This window comes from Oncorhynchus mykiss, chromosome 2 (genome assembly GCF_013265735.2).
Source record: "Oncorhynchus mykiss isolate Arlee chromosome 2, USDA_OmykA_1.1, whole genome shotgun sequence".
NCBI lineage: Eukaryota > Metazoa > Chordata > Actinopteri > Salmoniformes > Salmonidae > Oncorhynchus > Oncorhynchus mykiss.
In genome coordinates this window covers 96700295-96722794 of record NC_048566.1, presented here as the reverse complement: position 1 = coordinate 96722794, position 22500 = coordinate 96700295, and the positions used below count along the sequence as shown (strand labels likewise).

Genomic DNA, 22500 nt, shown 5'->3' with positions numbered 1-22500 from the left:
CCCTTATTCCTCACTGACTGTTGTTACAAATGAATTTGTGGATGGCAAAGGAATGACTGCCTTTTGTTTGTCAGGCTCTGGTAAACAGGATATTGGAAAAAAAAGATTACTCATTCAATGTGTTCTTGTCTGTCTCTCTCTGCTGTCTTCCCCGCACACACTAACAATGCCTTGGTTTGTCTATTGTGAGCGGATCTTGAGTGAGGAGAATCGGCTGCCAGTTTACCAGTCCAAGTGTTGCACGGTAAGTCCTGATTCCATATTAGTGGCATGCACATCTTATGAGTCATGGGTTTAGATAGCCTACATGGGTGAACGGTGGTGTGGATATCCACAGCCCACTGATTCTCACGTTCTTCACCTGCTGTCAGCCAGGATTTACTCTCCCACAATATACATCTGCTCAAAGCAGGGAGGATGTAAACTAGTCACTGATGCTGTCAAAACTAATGACCAGCGCTCCTTAAGAAGTACATGAAGACGTGTGTGTGTAGTTGAAGTCGGAAGTTAACATACACCTTAGCCAAATACATTTCAACTCAGTTTTTCACAATTCCTGACATTTAATTCAAGTAAAAATGATCTGTCTTAGGTCAGTTAGGATCACCACTTTATTTTAAGAATGTGTAATGTCAGAATAATAGTAGAGAGAATGATTTATTTCAGCTTTTATTTCTTTCATCACATTCCCAGTGGGTCAGAAGTTTACATACACTCAATTAGTATTTGGTAACATTGCCTTTAAATTGTTTAAATTGGGTCAAACGTTTCAGGTAGCCTTCCACAAGCTTCCCACAATAAGTTGGGTGAATTTGGCCCATTCCTCCTGACAGAGCTGGTGTAACTGAGTCAGGTTTGTAGGCCTCCTTGCTCTCACACACTTTTTCAGTTATGCCCACACATTTTCTATGATATTGAGGTTAGGGCTTTGTGATGGCCACTCCAATACCTTGACTTTGTTGTCCTTAAGCCATTTTGCCACAACATTGCAAGTATGCTTGGGGTCATTGTCCATTTGGAAGACCCATTTGCGACCAAGCTTTAACTTCCTGACTGATGTCTTGAGATGCTGCTTCAATATATCCACGTAATTTTCCTCCCTCATGATGCCATCTATTTTGTAAAGTGCACCAATCCCTCCTGCAGCAAAGCACCCCTACAACATGATGCTGCCACCCCTGTGCTTCACAGTTGGGATGGTGTTCTTCGTCTTGCAAGCATCCGCCTTTTTCCTCCCATGGTCATTATGGCCAAACCGTTCTATTTTTGTTTCATCAAACCAGAGGACATTTCTCCAAAAAGTACGATCTTTGTCCCCATGTGCAAACCGTAGTCTGTTTGTTTTATGGCAGTTTTGGAGCAGTGGCTTCTTTCTTGCTGAGAGACCTTTCAGGTTATGTCGATATAGGACAAATTTTACTGTGAATATAGATACTTTTCTTCACAAGGTCCTTTGCTGTTGTTCTGGGATTGAGTTACACTTTACGCACCAAAGTACATTCATCTCTAGGAGACAGAATGCGTCTCCTTCCTGAGTGGTATGACGGCTGCGTGGTCCCATGGTGTTTATACTTGCGTACTATTGTTTGTACAGATGAATGTGGTACCTTCAGGCGTTTGGAAATTGCTCCTCAGGATGAACCCGACTTGTTGAGGTCAACAATTTTTTTTCTGAGGTCTTGGCTGATTTCTTTTGATTTTTCCATGACGTCAAGCATAGAGCCCCTGAGTTTGAAGGTAGGCCTTGAAATGCATCCACAGGTACACCTCCAATTGACTCAAATTATGTCAATTAGCCTGTCAGAAGCTTCAAAAGCCATGACATCATTTTCTGGAGTTTTCCAAGCTGTTTAAAGGCACAATCAACTTAGTGTATTTAAACTTCTGACCCACTGGAATTGTGATACAGTGAATTATAAGTGAAATAATCTGTCTTTAAACAATTGTTGGAAACATGACTTGTGTCATGCACAATGTAGATGTCCTAACTGACTTGCCAAAACTATAGTTTGTTAACGAGACATTTGTGGAGTGGTTGAAAAACAAGTTTTAATGACTCCAACCTAAGTGTATGTAAACTTCCGTCTTCAACTGTATATATATATATATATATATATATATATATATATATATATACATTGTAGAATATATTATATACAATATATATCAAAATATTTATATATACTGTATATTCGTAAAAATAAAGTAAAACCCTTAAACGAGTAGGTGTGTCCAAACTTTTGACTGGTACTGTAGGTCATAACCTTCCTTCATAGTGAGGGTGCTATTGTAAAGAAAGTTTGAAAGGAGAGGGAATTTCCACCCCAGTCCAGACAGACTGATCTGACTACAATGTTGGCTTTCGAAACTCGATGAAGTCAGGCTATAAGACACCACATCCCAGTTGAGTCAACTAACCGGCTGTGTTCTCTCTCTCTTCCTCTTCCAGGTAACCCTCTCTTCTCTTGGCAGGCGACTCATCCCAACATGCGGACCTACTACTTCTGCACAGACGCAGCCAAAGACATGGAGTCTTGGATGAAGGTGATGACAGATGCTGCCCTGGTGCACTCTGAGCCTATCAGGAGGTTTGTATTCAATCACTCAATCAATCAATAAATCAATCAATCAATCAATCAATCAAACAGACGTTTTTATCTTGTTTTGCCATTCACTCAAGATGTCTGTAGTACCAAAACAGAGACACTATTTCCCACTCATGTGAGCTGTAAAGCGCATATTGTCTTAAAATGCAATTTAGCTCCTGAAGTGGGAGGAATAAATTATCTAGATTTAATGCGAGTGTTTGAATGACGGTAACCGCCTTGATAGAAATATGAAGGAGCTGTTCTGTTTCACCGTTTCACTTCTCTTTTCTCGTTAGTTGTGTGAACTCTGTTAACGGCGCTCCTCGTGTTGTTTAGGAAACAGTCTCATCGACCTCGGCATATTCCAGTCCTCTAGAGGGCTACGGAAACACTTGCGCTTCACTGTTCCATAACCTGGCAGTTGTCAAAGCCTTAATATGGGGAGGATAACTCTTGTGTTGTTGTTGTTGTTGTGTGTCCTGGATACACGATGCAGGTGTAGCATGATGGATACATTAGCTACAGTACATGCTGTTCTGTGTGTGTGAACATGTGTGTGTGTGTGTGCGTGTGTGAGATAGATGCGTCATGTTGGGGGGGGAGGGGGGGATTAGAGCAAAATAAGTCACCTGGCAACCTGCCTTCACTACACGGGTGAGCAGCGTGTGTATGCGTGTGTGTCTGTATGTGTGTGTGTGTGTCTACATGACGAACGAGAGGAGGACTAAACAGTGTGTTTTTTTAATTCATCTGGTTAGCTAAATGAACAGGTGACGCTGGAACAACGCCGCTGCCAAAAGGCTCTCTGGTCTTTTACTTTTTTACAGCAGGAGAAAGAAATCTCCTTTAAATACACATACTCATCTAATTTACATACAAATATGCATCTAATTTACATACAAATATGCATCTAATTTACATACAAATATGCATCTAATTTACATACAAATACTAATCTCATTTACATACAAATGCTCATTTCATTTAAATACAAATACTAATCTCATTTACATACACATAATCATCTCATTTAAATACAAATACTCATCTAATTTACATACACATACTAATTTCATGTAAATACAAATTCTCATCTCATTTAAATACACATACTCATCTCATTTAAATACAAACACTCACCTCATTTAAATACTCCCTGTACCCTTTCCCTTGTCATTCTTTATTAAAACCTGATGGGTAGTTGGATACAGTCTCACAACTCCCAGAAGAAAGCAAAACAACATTCTCATGGAGCCCCACAGCTAAATATACTCCTGATCAGCCAGTCAGTGGTGTGGAATGCAGCAAAAACATGCCTGGTGAGGTTATGCAGACACGGTTTTCATAGGGCCCATATATTATTTTATAGACTTGGAGCAGAGACAGACAGTCAGACAGACAGAGGGCTGTGAAAGACATTGTGTGTGACTACTGCCATTTAACGGCAAGGGCCCGTGGGTGGAAACTGGGAAGGCTGTCAAGCAGTGTCAGATTGGTCTCTCTTTCCTTCTCTCTCTCTCTCTCTCTCTCTCTCTCTCTCTCTCTCTCTCTCTCTATGTGTCTCTCTCTCTCTCTCTCTCTCTCTCTCTATGTGTCTCTCTCTCTCTCTCACTCTCTCTCTATCTCACGCTCTCTCTCTCTCTTTATCTCACTCTCTCTCTATCTCACTCTCTCTTTCCTTCTCTCTATCTCACTCTCTAACTCACTCTCTCTCTGTCTCAGTCTCTCTCTCTCTCTCTCTCTCTCTTTGTCTCAGTCTCTCTCTATCTCTCTTTGTCTGTCTCTCTCTCTCTCTCTATCTCACTCTCTTTGTCTCTATCTCTCTCTCTCTCTTTGTCTCAGTCTCTCTCTCCATCTCTCTCTCGCTCTCTCTCTCTCTCTCTCTTTGTCTCTCTCTCTCTCTCTCTCTCTCTTTTGTCTCAGTCTCTCTCTCTCCCTATCTCACTCTCCCTCTTTGTCTCAGTCTCTCGCTCTCTATCTCTCTCAAGTCTCTCTATCTTACTCTCTCTCTCTTTGTCTGTCTCTATCTCTCAATCTCTATGGGTTGTCTTAGTTGATTTGACCTTGAGCTCATTCAAGGCCAAGGGCCAATGATATCCATTACGGCACCTACCTGTTGAACAGATATGGCTTCTGTGTGTGTGTGTGTGTGTGTGTGTGTGTGTGTGTGTGTGTGTGTGTGTGTGTGTGTGTTTGCGTGTGTGTGTGTGTGTGTGTGTGTGTGTGTGTGTCTGTGTATGTGTGTCTGCGTGTGTGTGTGTGTGTGTCTGCGTGTGTGTGTGTCTGCGTGTGTGTGTGTGTGTGTCTGCGTGTGTGTGTGTGACCCCAGAGAGATCAGTGAGGGGTTGTCAGCACGTCTGAGCGGTACCTTCAGGGATTGTCAGTCTGGACTGGAGTCAGATAGTCAGAGCCAATAGTTGTATTGGACTTCTCTGGTTTCCCTTGTCTCAGCACTAGGCTGACTGCTGCAGGATCTACTGTAGCCCAACTAGCCCCAACCAGGATCACTTTCCCTGCAGCTATACTAGTAGAAAGTAGGACTGAGTGTCAGAGACAGACTGCCTGGTGTGCCAGATGGGTGTGATTTGCACTTTTGTGACTATTCTCTTGGTCTATTAAGCCAGGCAAGCTCAATCCAGCCTTGATAAAGTACTGGTATTGTAAAATACTGTATTATTTGTTTGAGAGCTGCTGCTCCCATACTATATGATTATTATTTTTACAGCAGTGTCCATACCCGCTGGGTCACTTTCTATATGGTATATTCTGACTGGAAAAATGAAAGGATTTAATCATGGTATCTGTGAAAACAGTGTGACTAGTTTCCCTGGTGCCTTATGTCAGCCTGGTCTGATGTAGTTATTACAACTCTATTTGAAGTGTTGCCGTCTCTCTCTCTGTCTGCCTCTCTGTCTCTCTCTCTGTCTGTCTGCCTCTCTCTGTCTGTCTGCCTCTCTCTGTCTGTCTCTCTCTCTGTCTCTCTCTCTGTCTCTCTCTCTGTCTCTTTCTCTGTCTGTCTGCCTCTCTCTGTCTGTCTGCCTCTCTCTGTCTGTCTTTCTCTCTGTATGTCTCTCTCTGTCTGTCTCTCTCTTTCCCTCCCTCTCTCTCTCTCTCTGGGTTTGATGTCTTGATTGTTTTTTAATTGTATCTTGTATCGCTGACTTGGCTCTCCTGTTATTTTCTTTCATCCTTCCTCCCTCCCCTTGCCTCATCTTCTCCTCCCTCCCTGCCTCCTCCTTTTCCTCTCTCCCTCCTCCTCTCCAGCAGGTCGCTCAAAGTGGAACAGTGCGGTCCTCAGGATGTCAGTAACCACGTTACCCAGAACCACAGACCGGTTCTAACCCGACCAGAGATCCAGAACAACGAGCGGAACAGGACCGAGGCCGACAGGGAACATCACACCATCGCCGCCATAACCACGGTAACCACTGTCACTGCCGAGGAGGAGGAGGATAGGAAGCAGCGTGATGCAGAGCGCTACGGGTTTCAGAAGGAAGGGGCAGAGAGGGACCGGCCGCTCACCAAGATCAACAGCATCAAACTAGAACCAGATCAGGCTTCTGCTGTACCTGCTGACATCACACCAGACGGGCCCTACAGAGACCCACAGGTAAGCACAAACAAATATGAGAACGGAGCACTAGCTCAAAGTCAGTTATACCCTACCTAACAACAGTGTTAAATGAACAGCTAAGCTGTGACTGATCCTGGTATTTACTCTAGGATAGTGATCATGACTGTCCGGTTGTTTCCTTTTATGGTACAATGCCTTCAGGAAGTATTCACACCCTTTGATTTATTCAACAATTTGTTGAGTTGCAGCTTGAATTCAAAAAGGATTAAATTGCTTTTCTTCTCTCACCCATCAACACACAATACCCCATAATGACATCACAATACCCCATAATGACATCACAATACCTCATAATGATAAAGTGAAAACATATTTTTACAACCTTTTGCTAATTTATTGAAAATGAAAAACAGAAATACAGTATCTCATTTACATAAGTATTCACTAGACACACAACATAGAATGCCCACTCAGATCACACCCTGACCAAACAAAACATAGAAACATACAAAGCAAACTATGGTCAGGGTGTGACACAGTGATTACAGATGTGAATCTTTCTGGGTAAGTCTCTAAGAGCTTTCCACACTTGGATTATACAATATTTGCACATTATTATTTTTTTAATTCTCCAAGCTTTGTCAAGTTGGTTGTTGATCATTGCTAGATGGCCATTTTCAGGTCTTGCCATAGATTTTTAAGTCAAAAATGTAACTAGCCACTCAGGAACATACAATGTCGTATTGGTAAGCAACTCCCGTGTTTATTTGGCTTGTGTTTTAGGTTATTGTCCTGCTGAAAGGGGATTTTATCTCCCAGTGTCTGTTGGATTGCAGACTGAACCAGGTTTTTCGCCAGGATTTTGCCTGTGCTTAGTTCTATTCCATTTCTTTTTATCTCCAAAAAACTCCTTAGTCCTTGCCGATGACAAGCATACCCATAACATGATGCAGTCACCACCATGCTTGAAAATATGAAGAGTTGTACTCAGTGATGTGTTGGATTTGACGTGAAGTTAATTTTTTTTGCCAAATGTTTTGCAGTTTTTCTTTAGTGCCTTGTCCAAACAGAATGCATGTTTTGGATTATTTTTATTCTGTACAGGCTACCTACTTTTCAGTGTCAATTGGGATAGTATTGTGGACTAACTACAATGCTGTTGATCCATCCTCAGATTTATCTTATCACAGCCATTAAACTATGTGCCTGTTTTAATTGGCCTCATGGTGAAATCCCTGAGCGGTTTCCTTTCCTCTCCGGTTAAGAAGGACGCTTGTATCTTTGTAGTGACTGGATGTACTGATACACCATCTGAAGTTTAATTCATAATTTTTACCCATCTACCAATAGGTGCCCTTCTTTATGAGTCATGTTAAACACTAATATTGCACACAAAGTGAGTCCATGCAACTTATCATGTGACTTGTTAAGCACATTTTAACTTCTGAACTTATTTAGGCTTGCCATAACCAAGGGGTTGAATACTTATTGACAGCGTGGTATGCGTACATTATTTTATTTAACTGAATGAACACTGAACAAACTAACAAAAAAAACGAAACGTGAAGCTATACAAACGAGTGCTGACAGGCAACTACACATAGACAAGATCCCACAACAGAAAGTGGGTAACAGGGCTGCTTAAATATGATCCCCAATCAGAGACAACGATAAACAGCTGTCTCTGATTGGGAACCATATCAGGCCAACATAGCCATACAAAAACCCCTAGACCTACAACAACCCTAGACATACAACACACTAGAGTACCCACCCTAGTCACACCCTGACCTAACCAAAATATATAGTAAACAGAGATATCTAAGGTCAGGGCGTGACATTTTATTAATTTGTAAAAATGTCAATAAACATAATTCCACTATTGTGACACAAAATGTAACTGTAATACATTTTAAATTCAAGCTGTAACACAACAAAATGGAAGGTACTGTATACCATATGGTAATATACAGTATATGTATCATTGCCAGTGGCGACTCTGTTAATTGTACATTGGAGCTGTAGTCTTCTATTGCAAACACCAGTTATTCCGGAAGAGACTGTTGTCATTCTGCCATTCGATGAAAGTTAAAAATGTCATCGTTGCACTTTTAGGTGAACGGTGCTGGGGACCAGAGCCCAGGGGAGATGATGACCAACCCCCAGCCCCATCGGACCCCCTCTATCCAGGGCAGCATGACCCCCACCACCCCTACCCCCCAGTACCCCCATGGGGAACCTGAACCCAGGACCCTGACCAGGACCAACTCCATGCAGCAGCTGGAACAGTGGGTCCGCACACAGAGAGTACGCAACCAGGATGATGACACACACAGGTGGGTGTGGATGTGTGAGGGTGGGGGGGGGGGGGGTTACGTTTTTGGACTTGCCAGATAGTGAAATATTGACTCTTTCCCTAGATGGAACAAAATATTAGAGACAGAAAGATTAGAGACTTTTCTTATCCCATACACAGTCCAGTGATGTATTGTATTAGAGTCTGCTCTGAGCCCAGGGATGTATTGTATTAGAGTCTGCTCTGTGTCAGTGATGTATTGTATTAGAGTCTGCTCTGTGTCAGTGATGTATTGTATTAGAGTCTGCTCTGAGTCAGTGATGTATTGTATTAGAATCTGCTCTGAGTCCAGTGATGTATTGTATTAGAGTCTGCTCTGAGTTCAGTGATGTATTGTATTAGAGTCTGCTCTGTGTCAGTGATGTATTGTATTAGAGTCTGCTCTGAGTTCAGTGATGTATTGTATTAGAGTCTGCTCTGAGTTCAGTGATGTATTGTATTAGAGTCTGTTCTGAGTCAGTGATGTATTGTATTAGAGTCTGCTCTGTGTCAGTGATGTATTGTATTAGAGTCTGCTCTGAGTTCAGTGATGTATTGTATTAGAGTCTGCTCTGAGTTCAGTGATGTATTGTATTAGAGTCTGCTCTGTGTCAGTGATGTATTGTATTAGAGTCTGCTCTGAGTTCAGTGATGTATTGTATTAGAGTCTGCTCTGAGTTCAGTGATGTATTGTATTAGAGTCTGTTCTGAGTCAGTGATGTATTGTATTAGAGTCTGCTCTGTGTCAGTGATGTATTGTATTAGAGTCTGCTCTGAGTTCAGTGATGTATTGTATTAGAGTCTGCTCTGAGTTCAGTGATGTATTGTATTAGAGTCTGCTCTGAGTTCAGTGATGTATTGTATTAGAGTCTGCTCTGAGTTCAGTGATGTATTGTATTAGAGTCTGCTCTGAGTTCAGTGATGTATTGTATTAGAGTCTGCTCTGAGTTCAGTGATGTATTGTATTAGAGTCTGCTCTGAGTTCAGTGATGTATTGTATTAGATCAATAATGTATTCTTCTTCTGTTTAGCCTGCATCCTCTGACAGGAGAGGGAGAGAGGGGAGTGAACTTGTCTTGACCCATTGTTAGAAATGATGAATCACACCGCAGCATCTATAGACAATCCGCAGGGGTGTGTGTGTGTTTAAAGCCAGTCAGCCGGGATCCTGTTTCTCTTTGTCATCATTAACCTGCTACTGTACCTGTCTTGTTTCTTTCTCTCATCGTTAACCTGCTACCATACCTGTCCTGTTTTTCTCTCTCATCGTTAACCTGCTACTGTACCTGTCCTGTTTCTCTCTCTCTCATAATTAACCTGCTACTGTACCTGTCCTGTTTCTCTCTCATCGTTAACCTGCTACTGTACCTGTCCTGTTTTTCTCTCTCATCGTTAACCTGCTACTGTACCTGTCCTGTTTCTCTCTCTCTCATAATTAACCTGCTACTGTACCTGTTCTGTTTCTCTCTCATCGTTAACCTGCTACCGTACCTGTCCTGTTTCTCTCTCTCATCATTAACCTGCTTCCGTACATGTCCTATTTCTCTCTCATCATTAACCTGCTACTGGATCTGTCCTATTTCTCTCTCATCATTAACATGCTACCGTACCTGTCCTGTTTCTCTCTCTCATCATTAACCTGCTACTGTACCTGTCCTATTTCTCTCTCATCATTAACCTGCTACTGTATCTGTCCTATTTCTCTCTCACCATTAACCTGCTACTCTACCTGTCCTATTTCTCTCTCATCATTAACCTGCTACTGTACCTGTCCTATTTCTCTCTCATCATTAACCTGCTACTGTACCTGTCCTATTTCTCTCTCATCATTAACCTGCTACCGTACCTGTCCTATTTCTCTCTCATCATTAACCTGCTACCGTACCTGTCCTATTTCTCTCATCATTAACCTGCTACTGTACCTGTCCTATTTCTCTCTCATCATTAACCTGGTACCGTACCTGTCCTATTTCTCTCATCATTAACCTGCTACTGTACCTGTCCTATTTCTCTCTCATCATTAACCTGCTACTGTACCTGTCCTATTTCTCTCTCATCATTAACCTGCTACCGTACCTGTCCTATTTCTCTCATCATTAACCTGCTACTGTACCTGTCCTATTTCTCTCTCATCATTAACCTGCTACTGTACCTGTCCTATTTCTCTCTCATCGTTAACCTGCTACCGTACCTGTCCTATTTCTCTCTCATCATTAACCTGCTACTGTACCTGTCCTATTTCTCTCTCATCATTAACCTGCTACTGTACCTGTCCTATTTCTCTCTCATCGTTAACCTGCTACCATACCTGTCCTATTTCTCTCATCATTAACCTGCTACTGTACCTGTCCTATTTCTCTCTCATCATTAACCTGCTACCGTACCTGTCCTATTTCTCTCATCATTAACCTGCTACCGTACCTGTCCTATTTCTCTCTCATCATTAACCTGCTACTGTACCTGTCCTATTTCTCTCTCATTGTTAACCTGCTACTGTACCTGTCCTATTTCTCTCTCATCGTTAACCTGCTACTGTACCTGTCCTATTTCTCTCTCATCGTTAACCTGCTACTGTACCTGTCCTATTTCTCTCATCATTAACCTGCTACTGTACCTGTCCTATTTCTCTCTCATCATTAACCTGCTACTGTACCTGTCCTATTTCTCTCTCATCATTAACCTGCTACTGTACCTGTCCTATTTCTCTCTCATCATTAACCTGCTACCGTACCTGTCCTATTTCTCTCATCATTAACCTGCTACTGTACCTGTCCTATTTCTCTCTCATCATTAACCTGCTACCGTACCTGTCCTATTTCTCTCTCATCGTTAACCTGCTACTGTACCTGTCCTATTTCTCTCTCATCATTAACCTGCTACCGTACCTGTCCTATTTCTCTCTCATCGTTAACCTGCTACTGTACCTGTCCTATTTCTCTCTCATCGTTAACCTGCTACTGTACCTGTCCTATTTCTCTCTCATCATTAACCTGCTACCGTACCTGTCCTATTTCTCTCTCATCGTTAACCTGCTACCGTACCGAGTACCTTAAGCACATTTCATCAGCAGAAGACTCTATCATTTTCTGATGAAACTTTTTATTTTTCCAAAACACTGCAATTTAAAGTTGAGAAAGCTCCAACCTCATTGGCAACTCTTGCTCATATAGCTTCACTTTTAATGCCACAAACAGTGTACACAGGCTACATACTTGGTGTAACTACTGTAACCCTGAGACCCTGCAGCAGTTGAAAGTGCCCATCTGCGATCGGGAGTTCATTGTGTATTTCATCTATGTATTGTGTTGCCAAAATCAGTAAGCATAGCTTCCTCCAAGCCCAACAGAACCAGTGAAGACATTAATGGATACAGTAAAACCACCGAGCTGCTGAGGTAAACAACGGCAGTACAGAGCAACGAGACACGGACTGACTAACAGACTGCTCATCAGGCATCAGGGTTGTGTTCATTGGGCACCAAATTGAAGAAAAACCAGACTGAATTCCAATTTTTTTTGTTTTTTTTGTCCCTTGTTGTTTTCAACCAGCTAAAAAACACTACGTTTATCATTATTGGCCATAAAATGTCCTCCCTGCTCCACCACACCCCTCCAACATAGTAGTCGCATTATACAAATGTCGTCTTGGATGATGTCTCAATTTCCTCTGTGTTCAGTTGTTGTCTACAGTCTGTTATTCTGTAAGTGAAGTTAGTAGTCTGCTCTCTGTCTGACTCTATCTGCACTGTCTCTGATGCTACTGGGTATGTGGAGCTGTTCAGAATCACAGCATTGTTGGTGGAATAATCAGATTTTGCCTAAAGCGCTGTTGCTTCTCGCTCTCTTCTGTCAAGCATGTGAGTGTGTGCGAGAGAGAGAGAGAGATGCACAAAGAGACACACGTGGTTCACATTCAACCATTTCACACACCGTGGTGTGTTTAATCATATCTGTTACACTCATACATGGGTTCCTGGCAGCTGACCAAGTATTCACGTTAACAGGCTAATGGGTCACAGCATCTAATGAACTCTCTCACCACGAGGTCAAGCTAAAAATATCATCTGAAGTTCAGCTTGGAAAATGGGTCTACAACCGACTGTGTTACCCTCCAGGAAAAGAACTTCACTGCCATTTGGTGTCTGACTGTGATGTGGGCAGTCTGTTAGATTAACCCCCTCCCCCCCAACCATCACTGCCATTTGGAGCCTGTCTGTGATGTGGACAGTCTGTTAGATTAACCCCCTCCCCCCCAACCACCACTGTGCCATTTGGTGCCAGACTGTGATGTGGGCAGTCTGTTAGATTAACCCCCCCCCCCCCCCCTTTACACCACCACTGGCATTTGGTGTCTGACTGTGATGTGGGCAGTCTGTTTGATTAACCCCCCCCCCTCTACACCACCACTGGCATTTGGTGTCTGACTGTGATGTGGGCAGTCTGTTAGATTAACCCCCCCCCCCCCCCCCCCCCCTCTACACCACCACTGCCATTTGGTGTCTGACTGTGATGTGGGCAGTCTGTTAGATTAACCCCCCCCCCCCCCCCTCTACACCACCACTGGCATTTGGTGTCTGACTGTGATGTGGGCAGTCTGTTAGATTAACCCCCCCCCCCCTCTACACCACCACTGCCATTTGGTGTCTGACTGTGATGTGGGCAGTCTGTTAGATTAACCCCCCCCCCCCCCCCCCCCCCCCCCTCTACACCACCACTGCCATTTGGTGTCTGACTGTGATGTGGGCAGTCTGTTAGATTAACCCCCCCCCCCCTCTACACCACCACTGGCATTTGGTGTCTGACTGTGATGTGGGCAGTCTGTTAGATTAACCCCCCCCCTCTACACCACCACTGCCATTTGGTGTCTGACTGTGATGTGGGCAGTCTGTTAGATTAACCCCCCCCCTCTACACCACCACTGCCATTTGGTGTCTGACTGTGATGTGGGCAGTCTGTTAGATTAACCCCCCCCCCGATCAATGCCTCTTGCTGTAAGCTCGTTCATAATGAGTTTGACAGAGACTTGCAGAAGAACATGTAAAGGAAGTGTGTAACTCTTCATAATGTTTCCCTCCAGAGATACGTTTTCCATCATTTATTTTACCTTTATTTAACTAGGCAAGTCAGTTAATAACAAATTCTTATATTCAATGACGGCCTAGGAACAGTGGGTGAACTGCCTGTTCAGGAGCAGAACGACAGACTCGGTAGTTTTGAACTTGCAACCTTCCGGTTACTCGTCCAACGCTCTAACCACTAGGCTACCCTGCCCCTCCTCTATGCTCGTTGAAATGAACCTACAGCCCAAACCAATATTCTCTATTTCCTGTTTTTCTACGTTGTTTTGATGACATATTTAAAACTCCTTTTCCTTTCTCTCCATCCTTCAGCATCATGTCGTACCAGACACTGCCCAGGAACATGCCCAGTCACCGAGCCCCTCCAGCCATGCCTCACTACGGGGACCCCGGCTACCGTACCTTACCCAGGAACAGCATGGCCCGGCCGGACAGTATCTGCAGCATGTCCCCCTCCATGTATGACCAGGCCATGGGCCTGGGCCTGGGGCTATCCTCTGCAGACAAGAGACGCTCCATGAGGGACGACACTATGTGGCAGCTGTATGAGTGGCAGCAGAGGCAGGCCTATACCCCCACACGGTATGACTGGGTTCTATTTGGGAAGTGGTACATCATTTTATTTTTTATTTTTACCATTTGTGGGATTTGATTTTGCAGTTTTGCTTTATCCAGCTTGGGAGTGCCAGTTGTAGAGTTTGTACTTTTAAACGTTTCTATTGGTCGATTGCAACCGGTAAGCTCAATGCATAGTTAAAGTATTTGACAATATTTCAGGTAGTATTTAAACCCTGGTCTAACCATCTTCCTCCTCCTCACCAGGCCTATGTCGTCCACTCCCAGACCCTACGGGACCCTGCCCAGCCCCAAGACCATGATCAACCTGTCTGAGCACCAGGGTCACGGTCACCACTCCATCCCCCCCTCACCCTCGCATGGGTCCCTGTCTATGTACGGGGGCTACTCGCCCCTCCACTTCTCCTACAACCCCAGCTCCAGTAGGTCTGAGGTGGCCTTCCCTGTATACCGGGGGGATGTTACCATAGACAGAAGACACAGGACACCACATCTCAACCAGGTAGTCCAACATCCTCGTACATCCTCATGAAGACATTTTGTAGTGCCTTGTTTTCAGTGGTTGAGCATTACAAAATCAAGACTCCTGGGCCGCTCAAAGTGGGGTCTGCGGGCCAGAGGCTTCCAGAATGATCTATTTTTTTGGCCCACGGCTGACTCTGGCAGACAAACACCTTCCTCAGCTTTCCCAACAGGATCACCTCTCTCTGTGTCCTACAGTATGCCTACCCGCCTGAGAGGAGGTCCATGCCAGCAGGGATCCCTGTCCAGACCATCACTGCCCAGTCTCTGCAAGGAAAAACGGTTAGTCCACCTCCCTCTCCCTCTCCTCCCTCTCTCTCTTTCCCGCTCTCCCCCTCTCTCTCTCTTTACCCCTCTCCCGCCCCCCTCTCTCCCACCCTGGTTCGTGCCCCCCCCCTCTCTCCCCCCTCTGCTTTCTCTCTCTCCCCATCTCTCTCTCTCCTCTCCCCACCCTCCCCCCTCTCTCTCCCACCCTGGTTCGTGCCCCCCCCCTCTCTCTCCCCCTCACTCTCTTTCCCCCTCCCACCCTCTCTCTCTTTCCCCCTCTCCCCACCCTCCCCCTCTCCCATCCTGGTTTGTGCTCCCCCCTCCCCTTTCTCTCTCTCCCCCCTCCCCTTTCTCTCTCTCCCCCTCCCCTCCTTCCTTCCCCTGATCTGGCCTACAGTACCCTGCCCTTGGCCTCGATACACTGTCAGGTTCACTTCTGTTTAATCTAGGCTATTAATACCACCCTGGAATTCCAGTTAAAGACTGTTTAGTTTTCCATTCTGGTCTAATAGGGCTAATTCCAAAGACAATACATTTTTTGTTGTAATCACTCCCCTGTCTTTCTCTTCCAAGAAGAGAACTGCTGTAGAGGCATGTTTAGACAGGACTCAGATCAGTGTTCCAAGTGGTGTGGTTTAACATGAGTTTACTCCCTTAACGCTTGCTACATCAGCCCTGTTGTTCACAGTTCCCTGAGCCATAGCCGGGTTGTCTGTCATTTCTTTACCCACGCCATTTTGGGTACATGGTGACTTAGTGGGACACGGTGGATGTGCTACAGGGACCTTCCATTCAGCTCACAGGGATCCAGTACTCTACACCTACTCTGCTGGTGTGCAGTGTCCTCCTGTCTCCTGTCTGTACTGTGGTCCTAACCTGTCCTCCTGTCTGTCCTCCTGTCTGTACTGTGGTCCTAACCTGTCCTCCTGTCTGTCCTCCTGTCTGTACTGTGGTCCTAACCTGTCCTCCTGTCTATATTGTGGTCCTAACCTGTCCTCCTGTCTGTCCTCCTGTCTATACTGTGGTCCTAACCTGTCCTCCTACTGTCTCCTGTCTATACTGTGGTCTTAACCTGGCCTCCTGTCTGTCCTCCTGTCTGTACTGTGGTCCTAACCTGTCCTCCTGTCTGTCCTCCTGTCTATACTGTGGTCCTAACCTGTCCTCCTGTCTATACTGTGGTCCTAACCTGTCCTACTACTGTCTCCTGTCTATACTGTGGTCTTAACCTGTCCTCCTGTCTGTCCTCCTGTCTATACTGTGGTCCTAACCTGTCCTCCTGTCTGTCCTCCTGTCTGTCTTCCTGTCTGTCCTCCTGTCTGTCCTCCTACTGTCTCCTGCCTATACTGTGGTCCTAACCTGTCTGTCCTCCTGTCTGTACTTCTGTCTGTCCTCCTACTGTCTCCTGCCTATACTGTGGTCCTAACCTGTCCTCCTGTCTGTCCTCCTACTGTCTCCTGCCTATACTGTGGTCCTAACCTGTCCTCCTGTCTGTCCTCCTGTCTGTCCTCCTGTCTGTCCTCCTACTGTCTCCTGCCTATACTGTGGTCCTAACCTGTCCTCCTGTCTGTCCTCCTCTCCTCCCTGCTGTGTGTCTGTTGTGTTTCTCTGACCTGTTCTCTTCTCCCTCTGCCTTCTCTATACCCCCTTCCTCTCTTCCGCTGTGTCCCTTTGTCCCATGCTCTCCTGACCTATCCTTCCTCTCCTCTGCTCCTTGTTGCCCCCCCCTGCCCCCTTTACCTGTCATCTTGCCCTGGTCCTGCCTTGCCGTGTCTCCTGTACCTCTGAGTTCTCCTCCTCTCTCCTCCTCTTTGGTTGTCCCTCTGCCCTTCCTTCCCCCTGCAGCCTGAGGAGCTAACCTTGCTGCTGATAAAGCTTCGTCGGCAGCAGGCCGACCTAAACAGCGTCCGGGAGCACACTGTAGCACAGCTTATGCAACTAAACCTCGATGGTGGCCACAACCCAAAGGTCAGGGCCAATGAGGTCGCTGCTGTGTCTTGTCTTCTAGTCGTGTGCCATGCCGCCGTCTTCAACTCTCCTCCATCCACTTTATTCACCATTTTTTTTTGGGGGGGGGGGGGTCATTTCTATGTTTAAACTGTTAACCCTTGAATCATTGTTGCTGACATATTCAGTGATGACTTTGTTGATTATTGTAGTAGGACAGAGACACACAGTGGGTGTGCTAGCTGACTTCCTAAAAAGAAACTGAACAGATGTTGCCCCCCGGGGAAAATGAGAAACTCCAACTACTTGGTGATCTTAATGTGTGGGACAGTTAAGCTAAGCAGGCTTTACTGACTGGGTCATTTTAGATGTCAGACAAGGATTTGAGTGATGTAGGGCACCCACACTTGAAATAGGAAATGGTTTGTAAGAGTTCAACACTGCTACATGAATAATGTTAAAACTCATTGTTGCTGACATATTCATAGTCCTCATAGAATTCACACAGTCCTCCATCTACACTACAGTTCTGCTACCCGAGCCGGGTTAGGACCGGGTTAGGACCGGGTTAGGACCGGGCAGGGCCTGTTGTCTCATCAATAACTAGGACCGGGTAGGGCCTGTTGTCTCATTGATAACTAGGGTACGGTAGGGCCTGTTGTCTCATCGATAACTAGGGTACGTTAGGGTCTGTTGTCTCATCGATAACTAGGGTACGGTAGGGTCTGTTGTCTCATTGATAACTAGGGTACGGTAGGGTCTGTTGTCTCATCGATAACTAGGACCGGGTAGGGTCTGTTGTCTCATCGATAACTAGGACCGGGTAGGGTCTGTTGTCTCATCGATAACTAGGACCGGGTAGGGCCTGTTGTCTCATCGATAACTAGGGTACGGAAGGGTCTGTTGTCTCATTGATAACTAGGGTACGGTAGGGTCTGTTGTCTCATCGATAACTAGGACCGGTTAGGGTCTGTTGTCTCATTGATAACTAGGACCGGGTAGGGTCTGTTGTCTCATTGATAACTAGGGTACAGTAGGGCCTGTTGTCTCATCAATAACTAGGGTACGGTAGGGTCTGTTGTCTCATTGATAACTATGACCGGGTAGGGACTGTTGTCTCATCAATAACTAGGACCGGGTAGGGACTGTTGTCTCATCAATAACTAGGGTACGGTAGGGACTGTTGTCTCATCGATAACTAGGGTACGGTAGGGTCTGTTGTCTCATTGATAACTAGGGTACAGTAGGGCCTGTTGTCTCATCAATAACTAGGGTACGGTAGGGTCTGTTGTCTCATTGATAACTATGACCGGGTAGGGACTGTTGTCTCATCAATAACTAGGACCGGGTAGGGACTGTTGTCTCATCAATAACTAGGGTACGGTAGGGACTGTTGTCTCATCATTAACTAGGGTACGGTAGGGTCTGTTGTCTCATCGATAACTAGGGTACGGTAGGGTCTGTTGTCTCATCGATAACTAGGGTACGGTAGGGTCTGTTGTCTCATCAATAACTAGGGTACGGTAGGGTCTGTTGTCTCATCAATAACTAGGGTACGGTAGAGTCTGTTGTCTCATCAATAACTAGGGTACGGTAGGGTCTGCTGTCTCATCAATAACTAGGGTACGGTAGGGTCTGTTGTCTCATCAATAACTAGGGTACGGTAGGGTCTGTTGTCTCATCATTAACTAGGGTACGGTAGGGTCTGTTGTCTCATCAATAACTAGGGTACGGTAGGGTCTGTTGTCTCATCATTAACTAGGGTATGGTAGGGTCTGTTGTCTCATCATTAACTAGGGTACGGTAGGGTCTGTTGTCTCATCATTAACTAGGGTATGGTAGGGTCTGTTGTCTCATCATTAACTAGGGTATCGTAGGGTCTGTTGTCTCATCATTAACTAGGGTACGGTAGGGTCTGTTGTCTCATCATTAACTAGGGTACGGTAGGGTCTGTTGTCTCATCATTAACTAGGGTACGGTAGGGTCTGTTGTCTCATCATTAACTAGGGTACGGTAGGGTCTGTTGTCTCATCATTAACTAGGGTACGGTAGGGTCTGTTGTCTCATCAATAACTAGGGTACGGTAGGGTCTGTTGTCTCATCAATAACTAGGGTACGGTAGGGTCTGTTGTCTCATCAATAACTAGGGTACGGTAGGGTCTGTTGTCTCATCGATAACTAGGGTACGGTAGGGTCTGTTGTCTCATCATTAACTAGGGTACGGTAGGGTCTGTTGTCTCATCATTAACTAGGGTACGGTAGGGTCTGTTGTCTCATCAATAACTAGGGTACGGTAGGGACTGTTTTCTCATCAATAACTAGGGTACGGTAGGGTCTGTTGTCTCATCAATAACTAGGGTACGGTAGGGTCTGTTGTCTCATCAATAACTAGGGTACGGTAGGGTCTGTTGTCTCATCATTAACTAGGGTACGGTAGGGTCTGTTGTCTCATCATTAACTAGGGTACGGTAGGGTCTGTTGTCTCATCAATAACTAGGGTACGGTAGGGTCTGTTGTCTCATCGATAACTAGGGTACGGTAGGGTTTGTTGTCTCATCATTAACTAGGGTATGGTAGGGTCTGTTGTCTCATCATTAACCAGGGTACGGTGGGGTCTGTTGTCTCATCAATAACTAGGGTACGGTAGGGTCTGTTGTCTCATCAATAACTAGGGTACGGTAGGGTCTGTTGTCTCATCAATAACTAGGGTACGGTAGGGTCTGTTGTCTCATCGATAACTAGGGTACGGTAGGGTCTGTTGTCTCATCATTAACTAGGGTACGGTAGGGCCTGTTGTCTCATCATTAACTAGGGTACAGTAGGGTCTGTTGTCTCATCGATAACTAGGGTACGGTAGGGTCTGTTGTCTCATCATTAACTAGGGTACAGTAGGGTCTGTTGTCTCATCATTATCTAGGGTACAGTAGGGTCTGTTGTCTCATCATTAACTAGGGTACGGTAGGGTCTGTTGTCTCATCAATAACTAGGGTACGGTAGGGCCTGTTGTCTCATCATTAACTAGGGTATAGTAGGGTCTGTTGTCTCATCATTAACTAGGGTACAGTAGGGTCTGTTGTCTCATCATTAACCAGGTTACGGTAGGGTCTGTTGTCTCATCAATAACTAGGGTACGGTAGGGTCTGTTGTCTCATCATTAACTAGGGTACGGTAGGGTCTGTTGTCTCATCATTAACTAGGGTACGGTAGGGTCTGTTGTCTCATCATTAACTAGGGTACGGTAGGGTCTGTTGTCTCATCATTAACTAGGGTACGGTAGGGTCTGTTGTCTCATCGATAACTAGGGTACGGTAGGGTCTGTTGTCTCATCAATAACTAGGGTACGGTAGGGTCTGTTGTCTCATCATTAACTAGGGTAACATTTTGAAGCTGAGCCATTTTCTCGGGCTCTGCTGCTGCAGTACAGTCCCATCTGACTAAGATCATAACATGGTGTCAGAAGTGCGTCAACCTAAAGATATAACGCAGGAGAGATTATTTCAAAGAAAAGAATAATGTTGAGTTGTCTTTGTTTAGGGTGATGAAAAGTAGCTAACTGCTCTCCTGTCTCTTCATTGAGCGGAGCAGCCCAAGCGAAGCCGTTGCTATGGTTTCTCACAAATTCAGAGCTGCCTTGAGCAGAGCGCATGCAGAGTGAGCTAGGCACCGTGAGACAGTGACAGACAGAGAGGATCAGCTAATGGATTTACTAAGGGAGGAAGTTATTTCTGGTTTCGGGCTGGGCAGGGTAGGGCCTAAGCGTTGTGGGCATGGGTTGGGCTCGGGTGTAAAGTTCATGCCCGTGCAGGGCTCTGATCTACGCCCATTCCCTGTCTCATCTCCAACAGTTTGTCCTTGTATCCATCTATCTATAATTTACATATTTACCTTACATTGTCTTTTCCTGACTGTCTTGCTGTCTGCCTGTCTCGCTGTCTGCCTGCCTCGCTGTCTGCCTGCCTCGCTGTCTGCCTGCCTCGCTGTCTGCCTGCCTCGCTCTCTGCCTGTCTCGCTCTCTGCCTGTCTCCCTCTCTGCCATTCTCCCTCTCTGCCAGTCTCCCTCTCTGCCTGTCTCGCTCTCTGCCAGTCTCGCTCTCTGCCTGTCTCGCTCTCTGCCTGTCTCGCTGTCTGCCTGTCTCGCTGTCTGCCTGTCTCGCTGTCTGCCTGTCTCCCTCTCTGCCTGTCTTCCTCTCTGCCTGTCTCTTTTTTTCCTGTCTCTCTTTTTGCATGTCTCTCTTTCTGCCTGTCTGGCTGTTTCTAATGCCTAACTTTCCTTTGCCTCGATCACTCTCCTTTTCTTTCTCTCCTCTCCTCTCCTCCTCTCTCCTCCTGTCTCATCTCCACTCCTCTCCTCTCCTCTCCTCTCCTCTCCTCTCCTCTCCTCTTCTCTCTTTCCTCTCGTCTTCTGTCGTCTTCTCTTTCCTCTCGTCTTCTCTCCTCTTCTCTCTCTCCTCTTCTCTCTTTTCACTTCTGTTCTCTCTCTCTCTCTCCTCTTCTATCTTTCCTCTTCTATTCTCGCTCTCCTTTTCTCTCTTTCCTCTCCTTTTCTCTCTCTCTTCTCTCTCTCCTCTTCTATCCTCTTCTATCTTTCCTCACATCTTCTCTCTCTCCTCTTCTCTCTCCTCTCCTCTTCTCTATTTCCTCTCTTCCATGCTCTTCTCTCTTTCCTCACATCTTCTCTCTCCTCTTCTCTCTCTCTCTCCTCTTCTCGCTCTCCTCTTCTCTTTCCTCTTCTCTCTTTCCTCTCCTCTCCTCTTCTATCTAATGTGACCTACTTGTTGTGTGTATGTACTGACATGTATGTGGAACTGATGGATACACACACACACACTACATGTTCATGTTTTTACATGTACTGGATGTAAATTGTAAAGTCTGTAATGTCTTTTTCATTATGTGTTGGAACCCAGTAAGACTAGCTGTCGCCATTGGCGTCTGCGAATGGGGATCCTAATCAAATCAAAATCCTCTTCTCTCATTCCTCTCATTCCTTTCTCTTCTCTCATTCCTTTCTCTTCTCTCATTCCTTTCTCCTCTCATTCCTATCTCTTCTCTTATTCCTATCTCTTCTCTCATTCCTTTCTCTTCTCTCATTCCTTTCTCTTCTCTCATTCCTTTCTCTTCTCTCATTCCTTTCTCTTCTCTCATTCCTTTCTCTTCTCATTCCTTTCTCTTCTCTCATTCCTTTCTCTTCTCTCATTCCTTTCTCTTCTCTCATTCCTATCTCTTCTCTCATTCCTTTCTCTTCTCTCATTCCTTTCTCTTCTCTCATTCCTTTCTCTTCTCTCATTCCTTTATCTTCTCTAATTCCTTTCTCTTCTCTCATTCCTATCTCTTCTCTCATTCCTTTCTCTTCTCTCATTCCTTTCTCTACTCTCATTCCTTTATCTTCTCTCATTCCTTTCTCTTCTCTCATTCCTATCTCTTCTCTCATTCCTATCTCTTCTCTCATTCCTTTCTCTTCTCTTATTCCTTTCTCTTCTCTCATTCCTTTCTCTTCTCTCATTCATATCTCTTCTCTCATTCCTATCTCTTCTCTCATTCCTTTCTCTTCTCTCATTCCTTTCTCTTCTCTCATTCCTTTCTCTTATCTCATTCCTTTCTCTTCTCTCATTCCTTT

At 45.2% G+C, this 22500-nt stretch overlaps 1 protein-coding gene across 4 annotated transcripts in view; it reads left to right on the top strand.

Annotated features, from left to right (window-relative positions):
• Positions 1-22500, top strand: part of LOC110500541 (pleckstrin homology domain-containing family A member 5) — a 249944-nt gene that overhangs the window by 174279 nt on the left and 53165 nt on the right. For 3 of the 4 annotated variants that reach the window (XM_036960116.1, XM_036960115.1, XM_036960106.1), the window contains 6 exons: positions 2473-2588; positions 5853-6198; positions 8278-8498; positions 13887-14156; positions 14397-14652; positions 14871-14954. In XM_036960116.1, coding sequence (XP_036816011.1) covers positions 2473-2588; positions 5853-6198; positions 8278-8498; positions 13887-14156; positions 14397-14652; positions 14871-14954 — 1293 coding nt within the window. Of the gene's footprint in view, positions 1-2472; positions 2589-5852; positions 6199-8277; positions 8499-13886; positions 14157-14396; positions 14653-14870; positions 14955-16781; positions 16905-22500 lie in introns of all 4 variants that reach the window. The other variant, XM_036960096.1, reaches the window with a different exon arrangement.